This window comes from Lepidochelys kempii, chromosome 1, assembly GCF_965140285.1.
Source record: "Lepidochelys kempii isolate rLepKem1 chromosome 1, rLepKem1.hap1, whole genome shotgun sequence".
NCBI lineage: Eukaryota > Metazoa > Chordata > Testudines > Cheloniidae > Lepidochelys > Lepidochelys kempii.
In genome coordinates, this window is record NC_136380.1 from 231860992 (window position 1) to 231874100 (window position 13109).

The window sequence follows — 13109 nt, forward strand, 5'->3', positions numbered from 1 at the left end:
ATGAGATTCAAAAGTTCGCGGTTCTTTTCCTGTCTACCTGGCCAGTGCATCTGAGTTGAGAGTGCTGTCCAGAGCGGTCAGAATGGAGCACTCTGGGATAGCTCCCGGAGGCCAATACCATCGAATTGTGTCCACAGTACCCCAAATTCGAGCTGGCATCGTCGATTTAAGCGCTAATCCACTTGTCAGGGGTGGAGTAAGGAAATCGATTTTAAGAGCCCTTTAAGTCGAAATAAAGGGCTTCATTGTGTGGACGGGTGCAGGTTTACATCGATTTAACGCTGCTAAATTCGACCTAAAGTCCTAGTGTAGACCAGGGCTAATATACGTTTTTGAGATGGGGCAACCAGAACTGCACACAGTATGCAAGGTGTTGGCATACCACAGATTTATATAGTGGCATTATGATATTTTATGTCTTATTACTTATCCCTTTTCTAATGGTTCCTCACATTGTTCGCTTTTTTGACTGCTGCTGCATATTGAGTAGATCTCTTCCTTGAGTGATAACAGCTAATTTAGACCCCATCATTTTGTATGTATAGTTGGGAGTATGTTTTCCAGTGTTCATTACTTTGCATTTATCAACATTGAATTACATCTGCCATCTTGTTACCCACTTTAGTGAGATCCCTTTATAACTCTTCACAGTCAGCTTTTGACTTGACTATTTTGAGCAATTTTGTATTGTCTGCAAACTTTGCCAGTTTGTTTCCAGCCACTTCTTTGTTTCCAGATCATTTATGGATATGTTAAATACCACTGGTCCTTGGGGAATACATATCCTTGGGGAATCCTATTATCTTATCCTTTCTCTGCTGTGAAAACTGACCATTTATTCCTACTCTTTCTTTCCTGTCTTTTAACCAGTTACTGATCCATGAGAGGACCTTCCATTACTATTCTAGTTATTCCATGACTGCTTACTTTGCTTAAGGGGTTTTAATGAGGGAACCTTGTTGAAGGCTTTCTGAAAGTTCAGGTACACTATGTCTACTGGATCACCCTTGTCCACGTTTGTTGACCCTTTCAAAGAATTCTAATAGATTGATGAGGCATGATTTCTGTTTATGAAAGCTGTGTTGACTCTTTCCCAACAAGTCATATTCATCTGTATGTCTGATGATTCTGTTCTTTACTATAGTTTCAACCAATTTTGTGTGGTACTGAAGTTAGGCTTACTGGCCTATAATTACCAGGATTGCCTCTGGAGTCTTTTTTTTTAAAAATTGGCATTACATTAACTATCCTCCAGTCACTTGGTACAGAGGCTGATTTAAGTGATAGCTTACATACCACAGTTAGTAGTTCTGTAATTTCATATTTGAGTTCCTTCAGAACTCAAGCCAGAGTTTAAAGCACTCTTCCCCAGGAACTAAAACATATAAGATAAAATCTACAAAACTTTTATTCAGCACATTTCCAGGGAACTGCCTCTCTCAGAAGAACTAAAGACATTTTACCCAGTTATTTTGTAAGATACCAGGCCTGACTCTCATTAACACCAAAGCCCCTTTACACCCTTCTGGCAGTGGAAAGGGGCCTTAAAGTTGGCATAAATTATATTTACATTCACTTTTGCGCCTTTAAACTGCTACTGCTAAAGGAACTGTAATATAAATTGAGACCTCATGTCCACCATCTATATCAACTTGTTGTTTCTAACACCTATTTATATGACCACTCCCACCTCACCAAACCTCCTTTAGAACCTGATCCAAACCCAGTGAAATCAATTGGCATTTTTCAGTTGATTTCACTCGGTGCTGTATTAGGCCCCACATGCCTGTGAGAAAGGATGTGCTCTCAAGCAAACCCAGAAGGTTAATGAATTAGGACAAGGAGATGACATAAAATGCTTGACAGTGTGTGGAATTTGTTTGTTTTTTGAAGATAATGGAAGGTGAAAAACTACTTCTGAAATATCATTTTCCTAACAATTTTTCAATGTACATTTTCTGTTTTCAAGACCATTCGGTATCCCAACTCAATAAACCATATGAATTTCTCCAGATTTTAAATCACTTTTTATTTAGAAAAACTGCATATTTTTTCAAAGATATCTTGATACAAAACAAAACGTATTTTGTTTTGACACTTTACTGCCCTGTTTTCCAAAGTTCTGAAAGCTAATAATCTTTCAGGAAATTGACCAGCGTGTCCTTCCATGCAACTTGCTAAGGTCTAACTATTATAATTCATATATCTTCTGCAACTGCTAGGCACCCCCCATCCCTCCCCTCATACCCCCTGCAAAAAATCAAGAGGTCTGCCCATGCACCACCACTGGCTAACCTTGGAGGGCCTGCCCCACTCTTTGGAAACTCTGGTTTGCTGTATAATAGAATCACAGAAGTTAGAGATTGAAAAGACCATTCTCTCTACGTTCCAATGCAGGACTGTCCCCTAAAATATATTTCCAGTGCTTTGTATCAGCACTCCATACCACGCAAACGCTCTTTGTTTAAGTTATCAGTTTGTGATTATATTACCACTGTTATTACTATGGCCTTGATCCTATGGAAAGCTCTGGACAGATGTGAGGGGCTGCTGGCATAGAATGCTTTACACATCTGGCCCTATAAGTTCTTTACATAACAAATGTACAGGCATGAAGGTAGAGCTATAGACAATGTTATGGTTTGCTAAAGTAAGAGACTTGTGCTATCTTGCCTTTATTCGCTCTCTCTCCTGTTGGGTCTCTGTCTTTTAAATGTGGACCTTGGCAGGTTGTTGCCAGTACCATGTGTTCATTCATTTTATAATTATATTATATATATTCTCATGCCCAGGCTCCCCAGTCATGGGCCAGGACCGCATTGTGCTAGGCACTGTACAAAGACAAAACAAAAATACAGCTGCTGCCCCAAAAGAGCTTACAATCTAGACAAAGCAACAGAAGGCTATATAGTCGTAAATCCTATGGCTACTGAGATTGAGTGTGACTAAGAACATGTTACATTGAACCATGGTGCACAATTTTAAAATGACTTTCCTTCTGCTCTCAGTCAGGCTCCTTAAATTGTCTCAACACTTCCTCATCTTTCAAGAATGTTGTTTATTAGCAGCACTAAGACCATCTCTGAAATCCCAAACCTATTCTTCAGATAAGTTTGCTTCTCTCCAGTTTTAACTTTGGCCTTGTCAGCACCCCGTTGAGCAGTCAGTCAGTCGCAGCTGTGTAGCTGCACTGGTGTAAACCCCACGAGTAAACCGGAAAAGCCACCATTTGTACTAGTTGAGTTTACCCTCATTTTAATCAGGGGTAAATCCTTCTGAGATTTGCACTCCTGCAGCTGTAAGGTTCCTGCCTGCTGAATCCCAAGTGGTGGTATTATAAAGCCTAGAAGCTCTAGTCAGGGCTCAGGACTCCATTGTGCTCAGCGCTATACAAACACTGAAGAAAAAGATGGTCCCTGACCCAAAATGCTTACACTCTAGACCAAGTGTAGTCCAAGCCTTTCAGAGAACCTGGGTGTTCTTCACATGCACAATTATCTGATAATGAATTATGCAATGCTTTTCAATTGGTTCTGAGAGTGCGCCTCTCAAAATCATTAATGATCAGCTAATATCATAGAATTATAGAATAACAGAGTTGGAAGGGACCTCTGGAGGCCATCTAGTCCAACCCCCTGCCCAGAGCAGGACCAATCCCAACTAAATCATCCCAGCCAGGGCTTTGTCAAGCCTGACCTTAAAAACTTCTAAGGAAGGGGATTCCACCACATCCCTAGGTAACGCATTCCAGTGTTTCACCACCCTCCTAGTGAAAAAGCTTTTCCTAATAGCCAACCTAAACCTCCCCCACTGCAACTTAAGACCATTACTCCTTGTTCTGTCATCTGCTACCACTGAGAATAGTCTAGATCCATCCTCTTTGGATCCACCTTTCAGTTAGTTAAAAGCAGCTATCAAATCCCTCCTCGTTCTTTTCTTCCGTAGACTAAACAATCCCAGTTCCCTCAGCCTCTCCTCAAAAGTCATGTGTTCCAGTCCTCTAATCATTTTTGTTGCCCTTCGCTGGACTCTCTCCAATTTTTCCACATCCTTCTTGTAGTGTGGGGCCCAAAACTGGACACAATACTCCAGATGAGGCCTCACCAATGTCAAATAGCGGGGAATGATCACATCCCTCAATCTGCTGGCAATGCCCCTACTTATACACCCCAAAATGCCATTGGCCTTCTTGGCAACAAGGGCACACGGTTGACTCATATCCAGCTTCTCATCCACTGTCACCCCGAGGTCCTTCTCTGCAGAACTGCTGCCTAGCCATTCGGTCCCTAGTCTGGTAGCGGTGCATTGGATTCTTCCGTCCTCAGTGCAGGACTCTGCACTTGTCCTTGTTGAACCTCATCAGATTTCTTTTGGCCCAATCCTCCAGTTTGTCTAGGTCCCTCTGTATCCTATCCCTACCCTCCAGCGTATCTACCACTCCTCCCAGTTTAGTGTCATCCGAAACTTGCTGAGGGTGCAATCCACACCATCCTCCAGAACATTAATGAAGATATTGAACAAAACCAGCCCCAGGATCGACCCTTGGGGCACTCCGCTAGATACCGGCTGCCAACTAGACATGGAGCCATTGATCACTACCGGTTGAGCCCGACAATCTAGCCAATTTTCTACCCACCTTGTAGTGCATCCATCTAGCCCATACTTCTTTAACTTGCTGACAAGAATACTGTGGGAGACCGTGTCAAAAGTTTTGCTAAAGTCGAGGAATAACACGTCCACTGCTTTCCCTCATCCACAGAACCAGTTATCTCATCATAGAAGGCAATTAGATTAGTCAGGCACGACTTTCCCTTGGTGAATCCATGCTGACTGTTCCTGATCACTTTCCTCTCATCCAAGTGCTTCAGAATTGATTCCTTGAGGACATGCTCCATGATTTAGATTTCAGAGTAACAGCCGTGTTAGTCTGTATTCGCAAAAGAAAAGGAGTACTAGTGGCACCTTAGAGACTAACCAATTTATTTGAGCATAAGCTTTCGGATGAAGTGAGCTGTAGCTCACAAAAGCTTATGCTCAGATAAATTGGTTAGTCTCTAAGGTGCCACTAGTACTCCTTTTCTTTTTGCTAATATATTTATTGTACCCAATATTTCTGCTCACTTGACACACTGACTCATTGCCATCACTAGGCTATCCTTTATATTAATCTATAAATGGATGATTGTTTTATACCCAATCAATCCTGTCACAGTGCAGAAGAAATGGGATAGAGCAAATGATTCTATGATTAAACTGAGCTTCAGTTATTGATACATATCATAGGATATTTTTACAGTAAAATGTGAAAAGTTAAAAGCACAACTATAATAAAAGGAAAGTGCTATATTCTGAAAGTTCACATGGTTGGTATGAGACATTTCCTATCCGGTGGGCAGTGCAAGTTCGAATACATTTAGAAATGAAGCTTTTCATTATGTTGGTGGACATTTGTGAATTTATAGATGGTTAGTAGTAACATCTTGCTGCAAGGCAACATCATTTTCAAGATTTGGACTTCCAGTCATAAGAAATGGTAAACCAATTTCCAACTTTTTTTCTATTATCGAGAAGAAATTCTTAATGGGTAACAGTAGAGGAAAATGGTCAATATAGTAGCAAAGTTTTTCTGTATTATAGCAAGATGAAAATTGGTTTACGTTTGCTTCTATTGGTAATAATTCATCACCCAAAGCAGTTCTCTCTTCAGTTGTGTTCATTCTGTCTCAAAGAAAAGATACAGCCAAAATAGAGGGCAGTCGGAGATGGGAAATAAAAAATTATGTAATCACAGAGACACTTCTTTATGAGGAGGGTGATTTTTTTTTCTTTTTATTTGAAAAGGAGACGAGAGGACAAGATATTGATATATACAGCATGATAAATGGTGTAGAGAAGGTGAATGGGGATCTCCTACTTGCCCTCTCATAATAAAGGAACCAGGGAACATGAAACTGAAAGGCAAAGGATTAAAGGAGTTTTTTTTAAAAAAAAAAAACAATGCTTAAATAGACTGGGGAACTCATTTCCACAATATATCATTGAGGCCAGATCTTATTATGTATAGGAAGGTTTGAAACTTATTTCGGAGTATGGTGGATTCTCCTTTACTTGAAGTCTTTAAATCAAGACTGGATAGCTTTCTAAAAGATATGCTATAGCTCAAACAGTAAATATGGGCTTGCTCTAGAAATTACTAGTTGAGGTTTTATGGCCCGTTATGCAGGTCAGTCTACATTATTACAATGGTCCCTTCTGGCCTTAAAATCTATGAAAAAACTATGAGTAGTAAGAATATCCCCAGTTGAATTAGGATAAAAAATATGTAAGGGATCTAAACCCTCCTGCTTTGTGTCATAAAACAACCACTGATTGACGGATGAGAGAGAAATTTTCCCTATTGGCAGGTTACTCCATAATTGTCTACTGTGTGGTTTCTTGCATCTTCCTCTGAAATATCTGCTTCTGACTGTTTTCAGAGATAGGGTGCTGGACTAGATGGACCAGTGAGTTGATCCAGTGTAGAAATTCCAAAGCTCCAGCTTAGGGCAGAACAGCATTTTATGCAGCTACAAAGTGATAGGAAATATTTTTTTTCTGGTTGGGTTTTCGTTAGGGGTTTTTTTTGTTTGGGTTTTTTTTTTTTTTTGCATTCTCTTATTTTCTGATGCAACATTTAATATTTGTCATTTTTACTTTGTAAGGACGTTCACAGATTAAGAATAAATTCAATTTGTCCACTGGTTCTTGGCAATCTCAATGTACTGGAAAAATTGCATACACAGGAGTTTTTATTAGATTAAAAAATGGAGGGATGAGGTTTGCAAATATCCAAATAGCCTAGCAATGAGTTTCATGACTGGCCAGGCTACGGTGTGACAGTTGTGTGTGTTTCTCCTTGATGCAAACCTGCCCCCTTTGTTGATTTTAATTCCCTGTAAGCCAACCACCCTCCCCCCTACGATCAGAGCTGACAAAGGAAATAAAGTCACTATTGTTTTGAATCCATGCATTCTTTCTTTATTAATTAAAAAAAAAGGGGGGAGATAACTGATAAGGTAGCCCAGGTGGGGTAGGGGAGGAGGGAAGGACAAGGGCACATTGCTTATTGTAGCCACACTACAAATCAAAACTGTTTGAATGACAGCCTTCTGTTGCTTGGGCCATCCTCTGGAGTGGAGTGGCTGGGTGCCCAGAGCCGCCTCTTCTCCCCACCGCCCCACATTCTTTGGCGTCTGGGTGAGGAGGATATTGAATTTGGGGAGGAGGGCAGGTGGTTGTACAGTGGATGCAGCGGCGGTTTGTGCTCTTGTTGGCTTTCCTGCCACTCCACCAGATGCCTGAGCCTGTCCGTTTGCTCCCCAATTAGCCTCAGCATTGCATCCTGCCTCTTCTTATCGCGCTCACTGAATGCCTCCATGCATTCAGCTGTGCTCTATCAGTGCGGGAGGACAGCATGACCTCGGAAAACATGTCATCGCGAGTGTGTTTTTTTCGCCTTCTAATCTGCGATAACCTCAGGGACGGAGATGATAGGGGCAGCATAGAAACATTTTTACCTGCAGGGGATAAAAAGGGAGAGTAAAATTTAAGGTGATACATTTCTGAGAACAAAAGGGAGACTCTTTCACAGTGAATCAAGCAATTCACAGCAGACAGCACACGTGCTTTAGGTACAAGGTCGCATTTTGCATTTTATATTGAGCGCCTGCCGCTATGGTGACACAGCACATATGGCTGGGCAACAGAATTCGGTTTCCAGGCAGCCATGGTAAGCTAAAGGGTACGTGGGTTTGGCTTCTAACACCTTCATAACATGTGGGAATGTTTTCAAACTGCAACATGCTCCTTTCCCATAGCCACCAACGCCGGTTGGGTTTGCCATTTAAAAGGAGGGGCTGCGTTTTTTGGGTGTATGTGCAGCACACACCTCCCCTCACCCCTCCACGTGGCTATTTGGGATGATCCCTTCGCCGCTCCCCCCACCGTGTGGCTATGGGATGATCCCTTTTAGCCAAGCGCAAATAGCCCACGAACGGGGTCCTTTTACTGTACCCTTACAAAAATTCCCCTATTTCAACCAGGTGACCATGAATGATATCACTCTCCTGAGGCTAACACAGAGATAAAAACCAAATGTTGCTTGAATGCGACCAAAACCCAGGACCATTCGCTGCCATGCTTTGTGCTACAGTGATTCCAGACTACTTGCTACTGGCTTGGCGTGGTCAAGCGTCCTACCGTGGAGGATGAAATAAGGCAGTCCTCCCCAGAAACCTGCAAAGGCTTTCAGAGTACCTCCAGGAGCGCTTCATGGAGACGTCCCTGGAGGATTCCCACTCCATCCCCAGACACATTAACAGACTTTTCCAGTAGCTGTACTGGCCGTGAATGCATTCCAAGTCTTTAGGGCAAATCACTTAAAGTTAATAGTTAATAGTTAATAGTTAATAGTTAAACACTATTGCTTTTAAACCCTGTACTGTAGTTACAAATGTGCACTCACCAGAGGTGCCTTCTCTTGCCTTCAGGGTCGAGGATCCCGCCTTGGGAGGGTATTGGCTCAGGGTGATGAAAAGATCCTGGCTGCCGGGGAGAACAGCTTCACTGCTTGCCTGCTGCACATTCTCCTCTTCCTCCTCCTCTTCCTCATCCACAAAATCCTCCTCCATGTTGCATGAGACTCCCCCCTTTGCAGGTGTCCATGAACAGTGATGGGGTAGTGGTAGGGTGCCCCCCCAGAATGCCATGCAGCTGATCACAGAAGCGGCATGTATGGGGCTCTGACCCAGAGTGACCGTTTGCCTCCTTTATCTTTTGGTAGGCTTGCCTGAGTTCCTTGACTTTCACGCAGCACTGCTGTGTGTCCCTGGTGTAGCCTCTGTCCACCATGCCCTGTGTGATTTTGGAATATATATTAGCATTTCTTCTTTTTGATTGGAGTTCTGCCGGCACAGATTCTTCTCCCCATACAGCAATCATATCCAGTGTTTCCCATTCACTCCATGCTGGAGCTCGTTTGCGATTCTGGGGGGACTGCATGGTCACCTGTTCTGCTGAGCTTACCACGCTGACCAAACAGGAAATGAAATTCAAAAGTTCCCAGGGCTTTTCCTGTGTACCTGGCTAGTTGAAAGTGCTGTCCAGAGCGGTCACATTGGAGCACTCCGGGATAGCTCCCAGTGGCTAATAACGTCGATTTGCGTCCGCACTACCTGAAATTTGACCCAGGAAGGTTGATTTTAGTGCTACTCCCTGCAGAAGTCGATTTTAAGAGCCCTTTAGGTCAACGGAACAGGGTTGCTTGTGTAGACGTATTGCTTTATAAAATCGACCTAATGCGGCTAAATGCAACTTAATCCTGTAGTGTAGACCAGGGCACAGACTCATGAAGTGATAGTACATTTACTGTTGTCTCTCAATAATAACAGACTTTTACATTTAAGAAGACCTTTAAACAGGGGTGGCCAACCTGTGGCTCCGGAGCCACGTGCGGCTCTTCAGAAGTTAATACGCGGCTCCTTGTATTGGCACCGACTCCGGGGCTGGAGCTACGGGCGCCAACTTTCCAATGTGCCGGGGGGTGCTCGCTGCTCAACCCCTGGCTCTGCCACAGGCCCTGCCCCCACTCCACCCCTTCCCACCCCTCACCTGAGGCCTGCAGTGCCCTTGTTTCTCCCCTTCTCCCCGCCCCCAGAGCCTCCTGCACCACACGAAACAGCTGATTGGGAGGTGTGGGGAGAGGAGGGGGAGGCGCTGATTGGCGGGGCTGCCAGTGGGCAGGAGGCACTGGGAGCGGGGTCGGGGGGAGCTGATGGGGGGGGCTGCTGACGTATTACTGTGACTCTGTGGCAATGTACATTGGTAAATTCTGGCTCCTTCTCAAGCTCAGGTTGGCCACCCCTGCCTTTAAACATCTGACAAGACCTAAAGTACTTTTTTGAATATATACAATATATGAGTCATTTTGCCCAACACGGAGGTCAGCTGCCTCTGGGGTAGGAAAACATCAGTTATTTAACAGGACCAGCAACATCGTACAACAGCATATTGACGAATAACTTGTCCATTTGAAATCATGGGGGAAGTTTCGAATGTAATTACCTAATTTGGAAAATCAGCACTGTCAGAGGTATGCAGATTTTATATCTGAACTTAACTGGGCAGTGCTGCTGTTCTAACCTTTTGGTGTCTCTGAAAAACCCTCCAAAAAGACATGGACTGCTGGCAGAGTCAGCATTCATAAAATTTAGCTGAAGACTTGCTTATTTAAACTGGCTTTTTAACATCAAATTATTTATATGGTATCAGCAAATGGCATTTTGGGTTATTATTTACAGAAAGAGGCCCATTGGGGCATGTTTGGAGGGGGCGTGTAAGTGGAGATGGTAAACCAGAGAACAGGAAATAAATCAAATGGTCTTCTTTTTTCTAGTTGGCTCGCCACAATAAAACATTGCAGCAGATGCTGAAGCCAGGGTCTGATCCAGAAGAAGGAGATGAAGCCTTGAAGTACTATGCCAATCACACAGCACAGATTGAGGTAAAAAATTCCTCACCAAAAGGGAAGCTATTGTGGTCTGAGGCCAGTTTACTTCCTTCAGAGCTTCTCCTTTAGATTTCTCCTGAAAAACAAAACATATTTAAATAGTGTAGCTTACTTTGAAAGGGAAAAAGCTGAATAATATCATACTGGGGAAGGGAAAAAAGGCCTGGATGTTCTTTAAAATTGGCTTGGTATATTTCAAACAATTGTCCTACCGTTGCTCCCCTGTGGGATACGGGACATTTCTTGTTATGGAAATAATGACTGGGGATAGCAGTAGTGTCTTGTAGACAAGAATAGTTCTTTGTAGCACATCAGTCACATAAACGCTGCTTTTCAAGTCAAGGAGGTTTATGGATCAAATGAGAACTTTGGCTGTAGTACAAAGTTTTTGAAGTGGCTTGAAGATTCAGTGCAGTTTTTGCCTAACAGGATGAGGTGGGTCTGGTTCATCAGCTCCTTTCCATATTGTAAACAGCATTCACCTGTTGGACGGAAAAACATTTCTTGACTTTGGCGGTAGTAAAAGGTGTAGAGTTCAAGGGTGGCAGCTTTAAGGGGATGTGCCTGCGAGGTGTGCAGGGCTGTCATTTGGAAACTGTGACTATCTGATGCAAATCCAGTTGATTAAGGGTGAGTAATTGCACGTAGACTCTCGTGTCAAACCACATCCTTCTTGGGGTCTGGTTTATTAAAAGAAAATCACAGTTCAGTGTCATTTTAAGTGAAAGCCAGTCATTCCCCAGCTCTTCAAAGTTCTGTCAGCTCCTGCTGGGCTCACTAGCTCCTTCCCAAACCCAGTTCCTGCTCCTGGCATTTCCTAAAGCCTCTTCCTCTTCAGGCCTCTGCCCCTTGTGGCAGGAGGCATCAGCCAAGCCTGTGGAGAGCCCTTTCACAGATCCTCTCTCACCCTGGGTCTCCTGCAGGTGTCTTGCTGTGGAGCAGCTCTCTCAACCCTCCTGCTCCTCTGGGTCTCTTTCCTAACTGTACTTAAGCTGCCCTTATATCCCCCCAGCTGGCCTAGTTGTTAGTCATAGGCCCCCATCGCATGACCCTGGGACTGAGAGGTACAGGTGAGGTGTCACCCAGGACTCCCCTAAAAGGTCAGAAAGAAAAGGAGTACTTGTGGCACCTTAGAGACTAACCAATTTATTTGAGCATGAGCTTTCGTGAGCTACAGCTCACTTCATCGGATGCATGCCGTGGAAACTGCAGCAGACTTTATTTATACACAGAGAATATGAAAAAATACCTCCTCCCACCCCACTGTCCTGCTGGTAATAGCTTATCTAAAGTGATCATCAGGTGGGCCATTTCCAGCACAAATCCAGGTTTTCTCACCCTCCACCCCCCCAGACAAATTCACTCTCCTGCTGGTGATAGCCCATCCAAAGTGACAACTCTTTACACAATGTGCATGATAATAAAGTTGGGCCATTTCCTGCACAAATCCAGGTTCTCTCACCCCCCTCCCAAAAACCACACACACAAACTCACTGTGGAGGGGGGTGAGGGGGTGAGAGAACCTGGATTTGTGCAGGAAATGGCCCAACTTTATTATCATGCACATTGTGTAAAGAGTTGTCACTTTGGATGGGCTATCACCAGCAGGAGAGTGAATTTGTGTGGGGGGGTGGAGGGTGAGAAAACCTGGATTTGTGCTGGAAATGGCCCACCTGATGATCACTTTAGATAAGCTATTACCAGCAGGACAGTGGGGTGGGAGGAGGTATTTTTTCATATTCTCTGTGTATAAATAAAGTCTACTGCAGTTTCCACGGCATGCATCCGATGAAGTGAGCTGTAGCTCACGAAAGCTCATGCTCAAATAAATTGGTTAGTCTCTAAGGTGCCACAAGTACTCCTTTTCTTTTTGCGAATACAGACTAACACGGCTGTTACTCTGAAACCTAAAAGGTCAGCTCACCCATAGACAGTACTACATTCATTGTGCACCAATACCCAGACACACTCACACACTAGTTTTGCTATCCTTGAGGTGAAGATACATAAATATATTGTTCTTAAATATCAAGCCATTTCAGAATGGAGAGAGAAGGCAACTTTTTGCAAAACAGCCACAGCTTTGGGGACTTCCTGAAAATGAGGACGTAAATGACTCTGAGCCCAACACTGCTTCTGTTGAAATAAGAGAGAGGTTTGCCAGATCTGGGCCAATTGTGGAGTTCCAGATATATAGTCTGTCAGCTCAGCATACACAATTTGTTCAATTTGTAACTCAAATGATGGTTCCATGATAATGAGCTCTCCAAAAAACCTGGGATCTGAGATCCAAGGTGTGTTTTCCTCCTAGTGCTGCTTCACCAGTAATACAAACTCCACAGTCAGATTCAGCAAACATTTCTAATAGAATGGAATCCAGCTCACTCTCAAGTAGTTCTGTTGGTTGTGAAGGAATAATTGTAGCAATATCTTGGGTTTTGTCAAGTAAGCAGATAAAACCCTAAGGCACATAGAAACTGGCACTATCTGAGTAACAAGGTGCTCCTTTCACATAGCCCCTTTCATGATTTACAACCTCATAGAGATGGGCTCAAGCTACAAA

The 13109-nt window shown here is 43.5% G+C and overlaps 1 protein-coding gene across 3 annotated transcripts in view; it reads left to right on the forward strand.

Annotated features, from left to right (window-relative positions):
* ITPR2 (inositol 1,4,5-trisphosphate receptor type 2) overlaps positions 1-13109 on the forward strand; it is a 356350-nt gene that overhangs the window by 293540 nt on the left and 49701 nt on the right. For all 3 annotated transcript variants that reach the window (XM_073317588.2, XM_073317596.2, XM_073317605.2), the window contains one exon: positions 10433-10540. In XM_073317588.2, the coding sequence (XP_073173689.1) occupies positions 10433-10540 (108 nt within the window). The remainder of the gene's footprint in view (positions 1-10432; positions 10541-13109) is intronic.